The 19,582-nt window shown below is 39.4% G+C and overlaps 1 protein-coding gene across 2 annotated transcripts in view; it reads right to left on the bottom strand.

The window, feature by feature from the left end:
* Positions 1-14,198: 14,198 nt before the first annotated feature.
* Positions 14,199-19,582, bottom strand: part of LOC101482085 (von Willebrand factor A domain-containing protein 5A) — a 31,769-nt gene continuing 26,385 nt past the window's right edge. For both annotated transcript variants that reach the window (XM_076892379.1, XM_076892380.1), the window contains 3 exons: positions 18,056-18,201; positions 15,624-15,747; positions 14,199-15,518 (listed from right to left, as the gene is read on the bottom strand). In XM_076892379.1, coding sequence (XP_076748494.1) covers positions 15,439-15,518; positions 15,624-15,747; positions 18,056-18,201 — 350 coding nt within the window. In that variant the 3' untranslated portion in view covers positions 14,199-15,438. The remainder of the gene's footprint in view (positions 15,519-15,623; positions 15,748-18,055; positions 18,202-19,582) is intronic.

Here is a 19,582-nt window from a genome sequence, read left to right as displayed (position 1 = left end):
GTCTAAAAACTCCCCATTCAAAGTCTATGGGGAGGTTGTGAAACTCAGAGCTGAAATACTGAAACTGAAGGCATTTTCAAATCGTCATATCTCCTTAACGAAGCAAAGTTAAGACATGAGGCTTGTCCCTGTATATCTTCAGACACTCCTGACACTCACAATTCAAGAATTATTTTCTCACCTATTACCGTTCTGAGATGAGTTAGACTTGTTTGAGGGGTGGAAATCTGTCCTCCTCTCATTTTTCAAATTCCGAAAATGAAGCCGTTTCTTCTCTCGTCATATCTCCGCGACGGAGATACAAAGAGCTATGTAAATCGCAGTCAAAGTACACCAAAGTCCGCTGATTCACCCAGTGCAAGAATTATGCTTCTATCCCACCTAGTTTTTGAGTTACACGACGTTTTGTAACTCCAAAAAACGGCGTTTTTCGCGTCTCACCGCGATCTAATTCTGACTCCTCATCACCCTTTTTTTCAAAGCGCCCGCCCCCTTAGAGGTGGCGCGATTGGTAATGACACCGCTCTTCAGACCAGAGGTCGTGGGTTCGATTCCACCTTGGCCCACATGTTTTTTTTTTAACTACAAATTTATACACTATCACAGACCGGTAATTCATATTGATAATTTATTACAATTCTGCAAAGTTTAATGATTTTAGCAGCTTTTCTAATATGGACCTCAGATTCTGGTTAACAGTCTATGGCAGAAATACATACAAGTACACAGCCTGATGAAGCAGACAGAAGCAGTACCTCTGATTGGTTCCGCAGTTTCACCTCTTATCAGCACAAATCTCACCCTCTTCTGCTGTTTTCACCTCTTTTCTGCTAATTTGAGCTTCTGTTCCACAGTGCACTCAGCCTCTTCTGCTGTTTTCATTAGAATTTTAAGCTTTTCCACCTTTTTTCAGTTACGTGAGAACCAGTTTGGCTCAATGAGTAGCTGAAAAATATCAGCCTCTTCTGCTGTTTTAGCAGGATTTCAGAGTTCAGCTTTTTCACTTGTTTTAAGCACAAATTTCAGTTTCTTTACCTCATTTCACAACAAAGTTCTTCCTCTTCACCTCTTTTCTGCTAATTTGAGCTGCTGCTCCACAGTGCACATTTTCCCTCTCATCATATCTTTGCTTGTGACCAGAACTCATTTGGCTCAGAGGGTAGGGCATCTGTCGTGAGACCCGGTGGCAGAGGTTCGAATCCTACCTGTGACAGCTGCTACACATGTTCACTGCTTGCATGCGCTCTGCTTTCTTGACACTCTCCAGTGTGTCATTACACATACAGCCATCTTCAGCAAGCACTTCTGCTTCTACACTTCTTTTCAACTCGGCTTTTTGCTTCTTTACCTCTTTTCAGCAGAAATTATTCCTCTTCACCTCTTTTCTGCTAATTAGAGCTCCTGCTCCACAGTGCACTTAGCCTCTTCTGCTGTTTTCATTAGAATTTTAAGCTTTTCCACCTTTTTTCAGTTACGTGAGAACCAGTTTGGCTCAGTGAGTAGCTGAAAAATATCAGCCTCTACTACTGTTTTAGCAGGATTTCAGAGTTCAGCTTTTTCACTTGTTTTAAGCACAAATTTCAGTTTCTTTACCTCATTTCACAACAAAGTTCTTCCTCTTCACCTCTTTTCTGCTAATTTGAGCTTCTGCTCCACAGTGCACATTTTCTCTCTCATCATATATTTGCTTGAGACCAGAACTCATTTGGCTCAGAGGGTAGGGCAGCTGCCGTGAGACCCGGGGGCAGAGTTTCGAATCCTACCTGTGACAGTTGCTACACATGTTCCCTGCTTGCATGCGCTCTGCTTTCTTGACACTCTCCAGTGTGTCATTACACATACAGCCATCTTCAGCAAGCACTTCTACACCTCTTTTCAACTCATCTTTTTGCTTCTTTACCTCTTTTCAGCAGAACTTCTTCTGATTCACCTCTTTTCTGCTAAATGTTTAGCCTTTTCACCTCTTATTAGCACAATACTAAGCAGCTTCTGCTAATTTCACCAGAATTGTCAGTCTCTCCACCTCTTCTTTGTAAGAATCAGTTTGGTCCAGTAAGGTGAGACGCCGCCTATAGATCAGAAAGGCCAGGTTCGAATCTCGCTCAGGGCAATGTTTTTTGTTTTTTCAACTTTTTCTGCTTTTTTCAGCAGAAATCTTCAGCGTAAGGCATCCACACAGCATTTTCGCAGGAAATGCAATTTTTTCTAGTTGGGTGGATGCCGTAGGCATCCACACTATTGAGATCCTGTTTCTCTTTGGGTGGATGCCGTAGGCATCCACACTATTGAGATCCTGTTTCTCTTTATTCTTTATCCTTTATTATTCTAGTTGCTCCGTTTCTTTGCCGCTTAACTACTCCCTCAGTTTTCAGCCGATTTTTACCATTCAAACTCTAAACTGTTCTGCTATTTCTGCTTTCGACTGCTATATCTTTTGGTACTTATTACTATTATACTTTTTAAAATATTACACTTTTTTCCTTTAATTTGTCCCATTGAAATGAATGGGAAACTTCTACAATTCTGCTAAAACTTGCTTGTCTTTGAAACTTAACTACTTCCTCATACTTTCACCTAGAAACTCCATTCAAACTTTAAAACGTTCTCAGATGATTGGGCTATTCCTGTGTGATTCAGCTTTTTCATATCTGTTACCGTTTTCATGTAATGACTCTTTAAGTTTTCAGTTACAACTTTGTGATTTTTCAGAAAATACATGTGTTGCTATGGTTGCTATGCAATTAACTCCCACTGCACACTCGTCCGTTCTGAATTTTCTCTTCATGTCTGAACAACTCCTTGCTACTCGCTCAATTTCCACTCAACTTCCACAAATTATACATCAAAACGTAGGTATTTTTGCTGGCTTTAAGACAGTGTCACTATAATTATTGTGAGAGTTACGTTTTTTTCACAATTTGCCTCGAAGTGACACATGGTCTAAAAACTCCCCATTCAAAGTCTATGGGGAGGTTGTGAAACTCAGAGCTGAAATACTGAAACTGAAGGCATTTTCATATCGTCATATCTCCTTAACGAAGCAAAGTTAAGACATGAGGCTTGTCCCTGTATATCTTCAGACACTCCTGACACTCACAATTCAAGAATTATTTTCTCACCTATTACCGTTCTGAGATGAGTTAGACTTGTTTGAGGGGTGGAAATCTGTCCTCCTCTCATTTTTCAAATTCCGAAAATGAAGCCGTTTCTTCTCTCGTCATATCTCCGCGACGGAGATACAAAGAGCTATGTAAATCGCAGTCAAAGTACACCAAAGTCCGCTGATTCACCCAGTGCAAGAATTATGCTTCTATCCCACCTAGTTTTTGAGTTACACGACGTTTTGTAACTCCAAAAAACGGCGTTTTTCGCGTCTCACCGCGATCTAATTCTGACTCCTCATCACCCTTTTTTTCAAAGCGCCCGCCCCCTTAGAGGTGGCGCGATTGGTAATGACACCGCTCTTCAGACCAGAGGTCGTGGGTTCGATTCCACCTTGGCCCACATGTTTTTTTTTTAACTACAAATTTATACACTATCACAGACCGGTAATTCATATTGATAATTTATTACAATTCTGCAAAGTTTAATGATTTTAGCAGCTTTTCTAATATGGACCTCAGATTCTGGTTAACAGTCTATGGCAGAAATACATACAAGTACACAGCCTGATGAAGCAGACAGAAGCAGTACCTCTGATTGGTTCCGCAGTTTCACCTCTTATCAGCACAAATCTCACCCTCTTCTGCTGTTTTCACCTCTTTTCTGCTAATTTGAGCTTCTGTTCCACAGTGCACTCAGCCTCTTCTGCTGTTTTCATTAGAATTTTAAGCTTTTCCACCTTTTTTCAGTTACGTGAGAACCAGTTTGGCTCAATGAGTAGCTGAAAAATATCAGCCTCTTCTGCTGTTTTAGCAGGATTTCAGAGTTCAGCTTTTTCACTTGTTTTAAGCACAAATTTCAGTTTCTTTACCTCATTTCACAACAAAGTTCTTCCTCTTCACCTCTTTTCTGCTAATTTGAGCTGCTGCTCCACAGTGCACATTTTCCCTCTCATCATATCTTTGCTTGTGACCAGAACTCATTTGGCTCAGAGGGTAGGGCATCTGTCGTGAGACCCGGTGGCAGAGGTTCGAATCCTACCTGTGACAGCTGCTACACATGTTCACTGCTTGCATGCGCTCTGCTTTCTTGACACTCTCCAGTGTGTCATTACACATACAGCCATCTTCAGCAAGCACTTCTGCTTCTACACTTCTTTTCAACTCGGCTTTTTGCTTCTTTACCTCTTTTCAGCAGAAATTATTCCTCTTCACCTCTTTTCTGCTAATTTGAGCTCCTGCTCCACAGTGCACTTAGCCTCTTCTGCTGTTTTCATTAGAATTTTAAGCTTTTCCACCTTTTTTCAGTTACGTGAGAACCAGTTTGGCTCAGTGAGTAGCTGAAAAATATCAGCCTCTACTACTGTTTTAGCAGGATTTCAGAGTTCAGCTTTTTCACTTGTTTTAAGCACAAATTTCAGTTTCTTTACCTCATTTCACAACAAAGTTCTTCCTCTTCACCTCTTTTCTGCTAATTTGAGCTTCTGCTCCACAGTGCACATTTTCTCTCTCATCATATATTTGCTTGAGACCAGAACTCATTTGGCTCAGAGGGTAGGGCAGCTGCCGTGAGACCCGGGGGCAGAGTTTCGAATCCTACCTGTGACAGTTGCTACACATGTTCCCTGCTTGCATGCGCTCTGCTTTCTTGACACTCTCCAGTGTGTCATTACACATACAGCCATCTTCAGCAAGCACTTCTACACCTCTTTTCAACTCATCTTTTTGCTTCTTTACCTCTTTTCAGCAGAACTTCTTCTGATTCACCTCTTTTCTGCTAAATGTTTAGCCTTTTCACCTCTTATTAGCACAATACTAAGCAGCTTCTGCTAATTTCACCAGAATTGTCAGTCTCTCCACCTCTTCTTTGTAAGAATCAGTTTGGTCCAGTAAGGTGAGACGCCGCCTATAGATCAGAAAGGCCAGGTTCGAATCTCGCTCAGGGCAATGTTTTTTGTTTTTTCAACTTTTTCTGCTTTTTTCAGCAGAAATCTTCAGCGTAAGGCATCCACACAGCATTTTCGCAGGAAATGCAATTTTTTCTAGTTGGGTGGATGCCGTAGGCATCCACACTATTGAGATCCTGTTTCTCTTTATTCTTTATCCTTTATTATTCTAGTTGCTCCGTTTCTTTGCCGCTTAACTACTCCCTCAGTTTTCAGCCGATTTTTACCATTCAAACTCTAAACTGTTCTGCTATTTCTGCTTTCGACTGCTATATCTTTTGGTACTTATTACTATTATACTTTTTAAAATATTACACTTTTTTCCTTTAATTTGTCCCATTGAAATGAATGGGAAACTTCTACAATTCTGCTAAAACTTGCTTGTCTTTGAAACTTAACTACTTCCTCATACTTTCACCTAGAAACTCCATTCAAACTTTAAAACGTTCTCAGATGATTGGGCTATTCCTGTGTGATTCAGCTTTTTCATATCTGTTACCGTTTTCATGTAATGACTCTTTAAGTTTTCAGTTACAACTTTGTGATTTTTCAGAAAATACATGTGTTGCTATGGTTGCTATGCAATTAACTCCCACTGCACACTCGTCCGTTCTGAATTTTCTCTTCATGTCTGAACAACTCCTTGCTACTCGCTCAATTTCCACTCAACTTCCACAAATTATACATCAAAACGTAGGTATTTTTGCTGGCTTTAAGACAGTGTCACTATAATTATTGTGAGAGTTACGTTTTTTTCACAATTTGCCTCGAAGTGACACATGGTCTAAAAACTCCCCATTCAAAGTCTATGGGGAGGTTGTGAAACTCAGAGCTGAAATACTGAAACTGAAGGCATTTTCAAATCGTCATATCTCCTTAACGAAGCAAAGTTAAGACATGAGGCTTGTCCCTGTATATCTTCAGACACTCCTGACACTCACAATTCAAGAATTATTTTCTCACCTATTACCGTTCTGAGATGAGTTAGACTTGTTTGAGGGGTGGAAATCTGTCCTCCTCTCATTTTTCAAATTCCGAAAATGAAGCCGTTTCTTCTCTCGTCATATCTCCGCGACGGAGATACAAAGAGCTATGTAAATCGCAGTCAAAGTACACCAAAGTCCGCTGATTCACCCAGTGCAAGAATTATGCTTCTATCCCACCTAGTTTTTGAGTTACACGACGTTTTGTAACTCCAAAAAACGGCGTTTTTCGCGTCTCACCGCGATCTAATTCTGACTCCTCATCACCCTTTTTTTCAAAGCGCCCGCCCCCTTAGAGGTGGCGCGATTGGTAATGACACCGCTCTTCAGACCAGAGGTCGTGGGTTCGATTCCACCTTGGCCCACATGTTTTTTTTTTAACTACAAATTTATACACTATCACAGACCGGTAATTCATATTGATAATTTATTACAATTCTGCAAAGTTTAATGATTTTAGCAGCTTTTCTAATATGGACCTCAGATTCTGGTTAACAGTCTATGGCAGAAATACATACAAGTACACAGCCTGATGAAGCAGACAGAAGCAGTACCTCTGATTGGTTCCGCAGTTTCACCTCTTATCAGCACAAATCTCACCCTCTTCTGCTGTTTTCACCTCTTTTCTGCTAATTTGAGCTTCTGTTCCACAGTGCACTCAGCCTCTTCTGCTGTTTTCATTAGAATTTTAAGCTTTTCCACCTTTTTTCAGTTACGTGAGAACCAGTTTGGCTCAATGAGTAGCTGAAAAATATCAGCCTCTTCTGCTGTTTTAGCAGGATTTCAGAGTTCAGCTTTTTCACTTGTTTTAAGCACAAATTTCAGTTTCTTTACCTCATTTCACAACAAAGTTCTTCCTCTTCACCTCTTTTCTGCTAATTTGAGCTGCTGCTCCACAGTGCACATTTTCCCTCTCATCATATCTTTGCTTGTGACCAGAACTCATTTGGCTCAGAGGGTAGGGCATCTGTCGTGAGACCCGGTGGCAGAGGTTCGAATCCTACCTGTGACAGCTGCTACACATGTTCACTGCTTGCATGCGCTCTGCTTTCTTGACACTCTCCAGTGTGTCATTACACATACAGCCATCTTCAGCAAGCACTTCTGCTTCTACACTTCTTTTCAACTCGGCTTTTTGCTTCTTTACCTCTTTTCAGCAGAAATTATTCCTCTTCACCTCTTTTCTGCTAATTAGAGCTCCTGCTCCACAGTGCACTTAGCCTCTTCTGCTGTTTTCATTAGAATTTTAAGCTTTTCCACCTTTTTTCAGTTACGTGAGAACCAGTTTGGCTCAGTGAGTAGCTGAAAAATATCAGCCTCTACTACTGTTTTAGCAGGATTTCAGAGTTCAGCTTTTTCACTTGTTTTAAGCACAAATTTCAGTTTCTTTACCTCATTTCACAACAAAGTTCTTCCTCTTCACCTCTTTTCTGCTAATTTGAGCTTCTGCTCCACAGTGCACATTTTCTCTCTCATCATATATTTGCTTGAGACCAGAACTCATTTGGCTCAGAGGGTAGGGCAGCTGCCGTGAGACCCGGGGGCAGAGTTTCGAATCCTACCTGTGACAGTTGCTACACATGTTCCCTGCTTGCATGCGCTCTGCTTTCTTGACACTCTCCAGTGTGTCATTACACATACAGCCATCTTCAGCAAGCACTTCTACACCTCTTTTCAACTCATCTTTTTGCTTCTTTACCTCTTTTCAGCAGAACTTCTTCTGATTCACCTCTTTTCTGCTAAATGTTTAGCCTTTTCACCTCTTATTAGCACAATACTAAGCAGCTTCTGCTAATTTCACCAGAATTGTCAGTCTCTCCACCTCTTCTTTGTAAGAATCAGTTTGGTCCAGTAAGGTGAGACGCCGCCTATAGATCAGAAAGGCCAGGTTCGAATCTCGCTCAGGGCAATGTTTTTTGTTTTTTCAACTTTTTCTGCTTTTTTCAGCAGAAATCTTCAGCGTAAGGCATCCACACAGCATTTTCGCAGGAAATGCAATTTTTTATAGTTATTCTTTATCCTTTATTATTCTAGTTGCTCCGTTTCTTTGCCGCTTAACTACTCCCTCAGTTTTCAGCCGATTTTTACCATTCAAACTCTAAACTGTTCTGCTATTTCTGCTTTCGACTGCTATATCTTTTGGTACTTATTACTATTATACTTTTTAAAATATTACACTTTTTTCCTTTAATTTGTCCCATTGAAATGAATGGGAAACTTCTACAATTCTGCTAAAACTTGCTTGTCTTTGAAACTTAACTACTTCCTCATACTTTCACCTAGAAACTCCATTCAAACTTTAAAACGTTCTCAGATGATTGGGCTATTCCTGTGTGATTCAGCTTTTTCATATCTGTTACCGTTTTCATGTAATGACTCTTTAAGTTTTCAGTTACAACTTTGTGATTTTTCAGAAAATACATGTGTTGCTATGGTTGCTATGCAATTAACTCCCACTGCACACTCGTCCGTTCTGAATTTTCTCTTCATGTCTGAACAACTCCTTGCTACTCGCTCAATTTCCACTCAACTTCCACAAATTATACATCAAAACGTAGGTATTTTTGCTGGCTTTAAGACAGTGTCACTATAATTATTGTGAGAGTTACGTTTTTTTCACAATTTGCCTCGAAGTGACACATGGTCTAAAAACTCCCCATTCAAAGTCTATGGGGAGGTTGTGAAACTCAGAGCTGAAATACTGAAACTGAAGGCATTTTCAAATCGTCATATCTCCTTAACGAAGCAAAGTTAAGACATGAGGCTTGTCCCTGTATATCTTCAGACACTCCTGACACTCACAATTCAAGAATTATTTTCTCACCTATTACCGTTCTGAGATGAGTTAGACTTGTTTGAGGGGTGGAAATCTGTCCTCCTCTCATTTTTCAAATTCCGAAAATGAAGCCGTTTCTTCTCTCGTCATATCTCCGCGACGGAGATACAAAGAGCTATGTAAATCGCAGTCAAAGTACACCAAAGTCCGCTGATTCACCCAGTGCAAGAATTATGCTTCTATCCCACCTAGTTTTTGAGTTACACGACGTTTTGTAACTCCAAAAAACGGCGTTTTTCGCGTCTCACCGCGATCTAATTCTGACTCCTCATCACCCTTTTTTTCAAAGCGCCCGCCCCCTTAGAGGTGGCGCGATTGGTAATGACACCGCTCTTCAGACCAGAGGTCGTGGGTTCGATTCCACCTTGGCCCACATGTTTTTTTTTTAACTACAAATTTATACACTATCACAGACCGGTAATTCATATTGATAATTTATTACAATTCTGCAAAGTTTAATGATTTTAGCAGCTTTTCTAATATGGACCTCAGATTCTGGTTAACAGTCTATGGCAGAAATACATACAAGTACACAGCCTGATGAAGCAGACAGAAGCAGTACCTCTGATTGGTTCCGCAGTTTCACCTCTTATCAGCACAAATCTCACCCTCTTCTGCTGTTTTCACCTCTTTTCTGCTAATTTGAGCTTCTGTTCCACAGTGCACTCAGCCTCTTCTGCTGTTTTCATTAGAATTTTAAGCTTTTCCACCTTTTTTCAGTTACGTGAGAACCAGTTTGGCTCAATGAGTAGCTGAAAAATATCAGCCTCTTCTGCTGTTTTAGCAGGATTTCAGAGTTCAGCTTTTTCACTTGTTTTAAGCACAAATTTCAGTTTCTTTACCTCATTTCACAACAAAGTTCTTCCTCTTCACCTCTTTTCTGCTAATTTGAGCTGCTGCTCCACAGTGCACATTTTCCCTCTCATCATATCTTTGCTTGTGACCAGAACTCATTTGGCTCAGAGGGTAGGGCATCTGTCGTGAGACCCGGTGGCAGAGGTTCGAATCCTACCTGTGACAGCTGCTACACATGTTCACTGCTTGCATGCGCTCTGCTTTCTTGACACTCTCCAGTGTGTCATTACACATACAGCCATCTTCAGCAAGCACTTCTGCTTCTACACTTCTTTTCAACTCGGCTTTTTGCTTCTTTACCTCTTTTCAGCAGAAATTATTCCTCTTCACCTCTTTTCTGCTAATTAGAGCTCCTGCTCCACAGTGCACTTAGCCTCTTCTGCTGTTTTCATTAGAATTTTAAGCTTTTCCACCTTTTTTCAGTTACGTGAGAACCAGTTTGGCTCAGTGAGTAGCTGAAAAATATCAGCCTCTACTACTGTTTTAGCAGGATTTCAGAGTTCAGCTTTTTCACTTGTTTTAAGCACAAATTTCAGTTTCTTTACCTCATTTCACAACAAAGTTCTTCCTCTTCACCTCTTTTCTGCTAATTTGAGCTTCTGCTCCACAGTGCACATTTTCTCTCTCATCATATATTTGCTTGAGACCAGAACTCATTTGGCTCAGAGGGTAGGGCAGCTGCCGTGAGACCCGGGGGCAGAGTTTCGAATCCTACCTGTGACAGTTGCTACACATGTTCCCTGCTTGCATGCGCTCTGCTTTCTTGACACTCTCCAGTGTGTCATTACACATACAGCCATCTTCAGCAAGCACTTCTACACCTCTTTTCAACTCATCTTTTTGCTTCTTTACCTCTTTTCAGCAGAACTTCTTCTGATTCACCTCTTTTCTGCTAAATGTTTAGCCTTTTCACCTCTTATTAGCACAATACTAAGCAGCTTCTGCTAATTTCACCAGAATTGTCAGTCTCTCCACCTCTTCTTTGTAAGAATCAGTTTGGTCCAGTAAGGTGAGACGCCGCCTATAGATCAGAAAGGCCAGGTTCGAATCTCGCTCAGGGCAATGTTTTTTGTTTTTTCAACTTTTTCTGCTTTTTTCAGCAGAAATCTTCAGCGTAAGGCATCCACACAGCATTTTCGCAGGAAATGCAATTTTTTATAGTTAGTGTGAATGCTTGAAAAGCATTCACAGTATTGTTCTTCTAATCTTTATTATTATTTTTTCCTATTCCGTACGTTTTTCGCCGACTATCTCCTTCAAAACCGTTCAACTTAGAAAAACCATTCAAACACCATTAGATTCCTCTTCTTTTGGAATGGTGTGCTTCTACTTTTCTCATTTTTAACATTTATATTTTTAATTTTATTCAACTTTATTCAACAAAAATTTCCCATGTATTTCAATGGGGAGACCCTTCAAATTCTCATTCAACTTACTCATTTTTAAACTCTTACTACTTCAACATACGTTCACATAGAGCCACCATTCAAACTTTAAAACGAAGACAAGACATTCAACTATTCAACTTGTATTTATCTTTTCAATATCTATTATACTTTTTCTTCAGTTCCAGTTTAAGTTTCATGATGTTTTTTCACCCGTTTCAGAGTTTATAATGGGTGTGTATGGGACGGAATGTTGGGGCTAGAGTGAGGCAGCTCAACTGCTAGAGTGAGAGGAGCAAAAAAATTAATCTTAAAATCTTTTTTAAAACTGCTGCTGTGTCCGCAGCGTTTGCTCTACAGGTATGATTTTACCCTCAAAACGTAGCCATGGCTGTCCTCTTTCATCCAATGTGTTTACTATTGTACTAGGTGTTATGGTTCTTTCATAAATGTCACCAATGCACAGCCTCCTCCCTCCAACTCTTCCATAGACTCTAATGTTAAAATGGCTCAGAAGGTTCGTTTGAAAATCAGAAGAGCATGGTGTCTTTCCACTGTCACCACGTCCATATAATAAACTCCACAGGCATGAAAACTGAGAATTCAGTAGACTAGAAGCTGCTGTCGCTCACGGTGAAAGAATTTTGTCAATACGACTTTTACTTTTCATTTGGGAACGATTTGTTTCGGCCTGACTTTTCTGTTCATTTTAAGCAGCAAAAGTGAGGCGCATGTCTGTGTACGTGTGTATGGAGCCATTGGGTGCGGTCACTATAGCAACCAGGCTCACACCTGCCTGCTTAACGAGCTCTGCCTGCCACTGTACCAAGATTCATCTTAAACACTTCTCTTTCAACTGCTGCTGTGTCCACAGTGTTACAGCCATCATTTTACCCTCAAATTGTCGCCATTATTGTTCTCTTTCCAACACCGTATCTTTCAAAGCTCAGGCATTTAAACTTTTTAAACTGTGTGGATCAAAGTGGAGGGATCACATTTGAGTCATTCAGTGATTCAAAGAATATGACCTTTTAATATTCATTCAGATGTTTTCTGACTCTAAATGTTCTTTTCTCATTTCTTAGGGTTTTCTAATTTACAATTAAAACATTTTCAGCTTTTTTCCAACGTCTTCTTCTGTGTAACCTTCAGCTTTTAGCAGTTCAGCACCTTTGTTTTCAGGTTAAATTCGTTTTTTTTTGTTTGTTTTTTTTAATCTCATTCAATATTTTTAACTCAAAATTCAGCAATTAATTCATTTCAGTGCATACATTCAGATTCAAGCATTCACACTGCAGTTTCTTCAGAAAATGCACTTTCTAGTTATTATTTTTTCCTATTCCGTACGTTTTTCGCCGACTATCTCCTTCAAAACCGTTCAACTTAGAAAAACCATTCAAACACCATTAGATTCCTCTTCTTTTGGAATGGTGTGCTTCTACTTTTCTCATTTTTAACATTTATATTTTTAATTTTATTCAACTTTATTCAACAAAAATTTCCCATGTATTTCAATGGGGAGACCCTTCAAATTCTCATTCAACTTACTCATTTTTAAACTCTTACTACTTCAACATACGTTCACATAGAGCCACCATTCAAACTTTAAAACGAAGACAAGACATTCAACTATTCAACTTGTATTTATCTTTTCAATATCTATTATACTTTTTCTTCAGTTCCAGTTTAAGTTTCATGATGTTTTTTCACCCGTTTCAGAGTTTATAATGGGTGTGTATGGGACGGAATGTTGGGGCTAGAGTGAGGCAGCTCAACTGCTAGAGTGAGAGGAGCAAAAAAATTAATCTTAAAATCTTTTTTAAAACTGCTGCTGTGTCCGCAGCGTTTGCTCTACAGGTATGATTTTACCCTCAAAACGTAGCCATGGCTGTCCTCTTTCATCCAATGTGTTTACTATTGTACTAGGTGTTATGGTTCTTTCATAAATGTCACCAATGCACAGCCTCCTCCCTCCAACTCTTCCATAGACTCTAATGTTAAAATGGCTCAGAAGGTTCGTTTGAAAATCAGAAGAGCATGGTGTCTTTCCACTGTCACCACGTCCATATAATAAGCTCCACAGGCATGAAAACTGAGAATTAGGTAGACTAGACATTGCTGTCGCTCACAGTGAAAGAATTTTGTCAATACGACTTTTACTTTTCATTTGGGAGCGATTTGTTTCGGCCTGACTTTTCTGTTCATTTTAAGCAGCAAAAGTGAGGTGCATGTCTGTGTACGTGTGTATGGAGCCATTGGGTGCGGTCACTATAGCAACCAGGCTCACACCTGCCTGCTTAACGAGCTCTCTCTGCCACTCTGCCAAAATTCATCTTAAACACTTCTCTTTCAACTGCTGCTGTGTCCACAGTGTTAAAGCCATCATTTTACCCTCAAAACGTCGCCATCGTTGTTCTTTTTCCAACATCTTGTCTTTCAAAGCTCAGAGATGTAAACTTTTTAAACTGTGTGGGTCCAAGTGGAGGGATCACATTTTAGTCATTCAGTGATTCAAAGAATATGACCTTTTAATATTCTTTCAGATGTTTTCTGACTCTAAATGTTCTTTTCTCATTTCTTAGGTTTTTCTAATTTACAATTAAAACATTTTCAGCTTTTTTCCAACTTCTTCTTCTGTGTAACCTTCAGCTTTTAGCAGTTCAGCACTTTTGTTTTTAGGTTAAATTCGGGTTTTTTTTTTATCTCATTCAAGATTTTTAACTTAAATTCAGTAACTAATTCATTTCAGTGCATACATTCAGATTCAAGCATTCACACTGCAGTTTCTTCAGAAAATGCACTTTCTAGTTCGATACTGTTTTCCTGTATTCAACCTATGGCAATATCACAAGTCTGCTGTGATATGTTTTATTGTATTTTGAAGAGGAAAAGAACTATAATTATTCATTTTCTTGAAGTGAGGCTGTTGATCTTGACTCAGAAGGACAGAGTTAGGGACATTCACTTTATCCATAGTAGTCAGTTCTTAAACTTGGAGGATTTTCTTTATAAACATTCTACAGAACACACGCAAGGAGTCATAATAAATAAAAGCAATTAAGATTGGAGCCCCTTTCATTCAAAGCACCAACTTGAATTTTCAGTTTTTAATTTTCAGTTCAAGGCACACGTGGAAATACAAGTATAACAATTTGAATTAAGCACTTAGAACGATTGCAACAACATAAAAATTAAAGATTAAAAATAAATATAACATTGTAGGCATCATTCAGTGCAATTCAATCCAGTTTTGTTTATATAGCTCCAAATCACAACAACAGTTGCCTTGTGCTGCCCTCACAACACGTAACAATGTGAATGAAGCTAAACAGCCAGCAAACACAACAGAAGAGATCTCCACACAGGGCTTGCTTTTCTTGACTTTGAAGACCTTTTTAAACCTTTTCCTCTCCCAAGGATTCTTCTCAGTTTTGTAAGTGAAATGAACAAAATAACAAAAAATTTCTCACCAATGCACACATCTTAATGACAAACTTAAATGCGTGCATTACTTTGGCATCACATTTTATTCCATGTAAACACATATCCAAGTTCTTCCTGAACACAGTAATACTCACTAAAACGAACGTTTCCCAAAGCACAAGTGTGTAGGGCACATTTAGCGTGTACATGAGTGTACTCTTATTTCTGCCGAAGCACTTGTTCACAAATTCTACAGTTGCGGGAGAAAAGTATGTTAAAGATAGGTTCGTGATGTGAGTGCTCTCTCGCGCCCGTTGCCGCGCGTACAATATACAAAGATCGCTTGTAATAAAAATGTCTTACTCTAATCAGATTTCAAAACCAAAATATTTTAACCGTTTTTAGCATAAATTTACTTATAATGTTTATTAACTATGAACTTATTTATCACTTTGCTTATGTAACTTAATCACATCATGCCCTAATTACTGTCTTTTGATCAAAAGGCATCACACGCCTAAAGGCATTTTATATTGTAAGGTAAATATGCTACAATAATACAGAGAAAACAAAATCTCAAAAATCACATGACTCCCCTATGAGCAAGTGTTTTGGTTATAGTGCAGAAGGAAAAACTCCCTTTTACCAAGAAAAAAAACTGGTAGAACCAGGATCAGGGAGGAGCGGCCATCTGCCCCGACCGGTTGGAGATGAGGGGAGGGAGACATGACAAAAGACACGCTATGGAAGAGAGCCGAGATTAGTAATAACTAATGATTAAATGCAGAATGATGTATAAACACACAGTCAGTGAAGAAGGTGAATGAAGAAGACAGTATGACACAACACTGAATCAAAAGGCTTAATGGTGTAACTAGCTCTTAAGGTGAAGCCAATTTGAAAAAACTCTCAGAGTCCCAGAGCTTCTTTCTTCACGCTGGAACCCAACAGGACATTTCCAGCGTCCACACACTCTGACACACATGGTGCTAAGAACACAAAACACAAGGATTAAAGAATGAATTTGCAAGAATAGCTCACTTTAACTTTGTGTCATGGATATGCAGCATTTTCTGTTATTATCGTGTTACTACCATTCTGAGCACGGAGCCATGAGGCAGCCTTCATAGCCAGAAGCTCCCACTCATCCTTTGCATCCATCTTAAAAGCATGAAGCCAGATCAGAGCCAGAATGGTGGCCCACACTTCATTGTTGCCCTAATTCCCCAATCAGAGACAAATAAAACAGGCAACACACACACACACACACAGAGAGAAAGGGTGTCAAACAAATTTTACATCGTAGGCCACATTCAGCCCACTTTGCTCTTAAGTGGGTCGGACCAGTGAAGAAGTTTTTCTACATAATGAAGAAAAACCTGCTGTGACAAAAAAGGAAACCTGTCAGTACGACTCTTTGGACTTAAATTGTAAGAAATAAATGTGTAAAATTGTATCTCATTGTCCAGGCTGTCCAGTTTTTGTTAGTCACAAAACCCCTCAAAATTTCTATTGTTGAAAGTGAAAAACTAACATCTCGGTCATTTAATTGTTTATTGGTTAATCGCTTTGTGTAGTATAAATTGCCACAAGGGAGGTTTTTAATCAGCGGGAAAAGATGTAAAACCTATAAAAATACTGTTAAATGTCCAAAATTGATGCTTGTTCTTCTTAGTGGTGAGCAGCAGATCAAACAGGTTCAGAAATACAAATGGCTTCAAGTATCATATTCAGGTCTGTGAGACTAATTTAGACACACAGACACTGAGCCATGGCTCTGCAGTATATTCACACATTTCTACATCTCTGCCATTCAAAGACACTTTGAATATAGTTTATTTTATCTAACATTCAGTACTGAACAGTAATTTTAGTCTTTTTCAAGGAAACAATTTTTCATTCAGTGTTTTCATAAAAGCTTTATTTTTATGCAGTTACTACTACTACTAGGGAGAACACAAATGAGGTTTTTTTGTCCTTGATGGAAAATGGCTGAAAACAAAGACAGGTTTCACTTTAGACAGCTCCCAATTTTTTAAATTCTGCACTGTACTTTGCAGTCTCCAATGTCATTGAAATGCAGCTAGTTGCTGCTCATTTTACGTTTTCGCTCGTTTCGTCACTTTTTCCTGATATGCTTGCATTTAAATCCGTCTTCCTGTCTCCCTGTCTCTACAGCTAAAATGGCAACAGGCAGCCAGTCACATGTGAATGTTGATACACCAAAACAAGTTAGTGTTCTGCACACAACTACATTTAGATTTTTAAAAAAAAAATGCTACACAAGGGTTTAGATCTTACTTTTGGCAATTGTGATAATATAAATAATGTATTTTTTGCCAGTTTTTACTAGGGGTAGTTTTTGATTATTGATTTATAGATTAAAATCAATTCTAGCTTGGATAACATGATATCGATTCATTAAAATCCTGAATCAATTTTTAATATAAATTTATTTTGCCCGAAACACCAGAATCTGAGGTTAAACCTCACAAAATTTTGACAACCACCAAACAGCTAAAACATTAAATGGCAGCAGGTACACAGATTCTGCACAAATACGTAAACACAAAGCGCGGACCCGCTGACGCATCAGAGCCAGTGAGATGTCACATCGTCGGGGGCTGAAAGCTGACAGCTCACTGATTCTGATGTGTCGGCGGGTCCGCTCTTTGTGTTTACGTCTTTTTTGCGCTAGATTCTGAAGCTGCATGTTTTATCGCTCTCCAAACAATATTGACTGAACCAGCAGCAGAAGAAGATCCAAACTACACTTCACATTTCGCTTCACATATACATCGTCATGAATTCCCTCTTACTTTTGCTGTTTTGCCAGCGCTGTTGGACACTGTTTTTTTTTTTTTTACTTACTTCTGACAAGAAAGCCTCATTTCTCCTGTGCTATACTGGACAAATGTAAACTTTTTAAAATTATGCAAAATTGCAAAACCCTTAGATGTGTCTCTAATTGAACCTTTGTTACTTTGCTTCACTTCATCAGGTAATGTTCATATGGTGATTAATGGTTTTCTTTCATTTTTGACCTACTACAGAATATATTTTAAGGTCATCTGCTATTAAAAACCCAGGCCAGGAAATTCTTCTTCAAGTTTTTCTGTGTTTTATCCCCAGTTACTTTGACACAAAGGCATCTGCTGTAATGCTAGTGTCAGCTTTCTTGTTATAGATATTATGGATAATATGGATATGCACTGATAAGTGATCAGAATTATGATATTTCTGACTGTCTGAGGCAAAATTCCCCCCGATTCAAATCAAATCGAAGCGAATTAAATCGAATCGTGGATAGAATCGAATATTGGGACCTTGTGAATCGGAATTGAATTGATTCCAGAAATCAGTGACAATATCCAGCCCTAGTTTTTAGTACAGCTGAATTAATTTTAATCTGTTATGTTATGTTACAGTTTAATTTCTTAAATTTCTTTCTTTAATGTGTACTATAAAATTTGATTAACACCCATATATTCACTTTTTGTAATGACTAAAATTGACAACAACCCACCTTTTCAGGCTTTGACTTTTCCATCTCCTTGCTGATCTTTCCCAGTGCAGTAGCCAGAGCTGGATCAAGCCGCCAGTAGCCAGATGCCTCCTGAAGGAAGACTAACTGTAGCAAAGGATCTCTGGGTGGCTGCAATTGCACAGCAGCTGAAAAAGATAAAGTACAAAGATGAAATAATAACTGGACATAAAGTGTTGAATCTAGTTCTATATATCTATTATTACACATACATATATAATTTTTATCTATCTATCTATCTATCTATCTATCTATATATATATATATATATATATATACACACATATATATATCAAATCAAATCAAATCACTTTTATTGTCACATCACATGTGCAGGTACATTGGTACAGCACAAGGGAGTGAAATTCTTGTGTGCGAGCTTCACAAGCAACAGAGTTGTGCAAAATACAATAATGTAAACAAGCAAAATACAAGAATGGCTACATCTGAAACTAATAAATATATGTACAATATATAATAGTATATGCATTTCTGGATGTGTATACTAAATATTTTTCTACGTGTGTGTGTGTGTGTGTGTGTGTGTGTGTGTGTGTACACATATTTTACAAATTAAATAGAGTAAACAATAAATAAAATATATAAAATAAAATATACAGAGTGAGACATGTGCAAAACAGTGGCATTACTGTACAGTATGGAGTGCATAATGTTAAAGTTCCAGTAGTGAAGCTGAGGTGTCTATGAAGTGTTCAGCAGTCTGATGGCCTGGTGGAAAAAGCTGTCTCTCAGTCTGCTGGTACGGGACCGGATGCTGCAGAACCTCCTTCCTGATGGAAGCAGTCTGAACAGTTTATGGCTGGGGTGACTGGAGTCCTTGATGATCCTCCCCGCTTTCCTCAGGCACCGCTTCCTGTAGATGTCTTGGAGGGAGGGAAGCTCACCTCCAATTATCCGTTCAGAGCACCGCACTACTCGCTGGAGAGCTTTGCAGTTGTAGGCGGTGCTGTTGCCATACCAGGTGGTGATGCATCCAGTGAGGATGCTCTCAATGGCACAGTGATAGAAGGTCCTGAGGATGCGGGGGCTCATGCCGAATCTTTTCAGTCTCCTGAGAAAGAAGAGGCGCTGCTGCGCCTTCTTCACTGTTTTGTTTGTGTGTACTGACCACGTAAGATCCTCAGCCAGGTGTACGCCAAGGAACCGGAAGCTGCTCACTCTCTCCACAGCAGCGCCGTTGATGATGATGGGGGTGTGCACTTCTCTGCACCTCCGGAAGTCCACTATCAACTCCTTTGTCTTTGTGACGTTGAGGGTGAGATGGTTGTCTTGACACCAGTGGGTCAGGGCGCTGACCTCCTCCCTGTAAGCCGTCTCATCACCGTTGGTGATAAGACCCACCACTGTAGTGTCGTCCGCAAACTTCACAATGATGTTGGAGCTGTTAGTGGCTGTGCAGTCGTAGGTGTAGAGTGAGTACAGGAGAGGGCTCAGTACACACCCCTGTGGAGCACCAGTGTTCAGTGTGACGGGGGATGAGGTGATGCT

Source organism: Maylandia zebra, linkage group LG14 (genome assembly GCF_041146795.1).
Source record: "Maylandia zebra isolate NMK-2024a linkage group LG14, Mzebra_GT3a, whole genome shotgun sequence".
Lineage (NCBI taxonomy): Eukaryota > Metazoa > Chordata > Actinopteri > Cichliformes > Cichlidae > Maylandia > Maylandia zebra.
The sequence above is the reverse complement of the archived record's forward strand: the minus strand, read 5'-3'. Positions and strand labels throughout refer to the sequence as shown.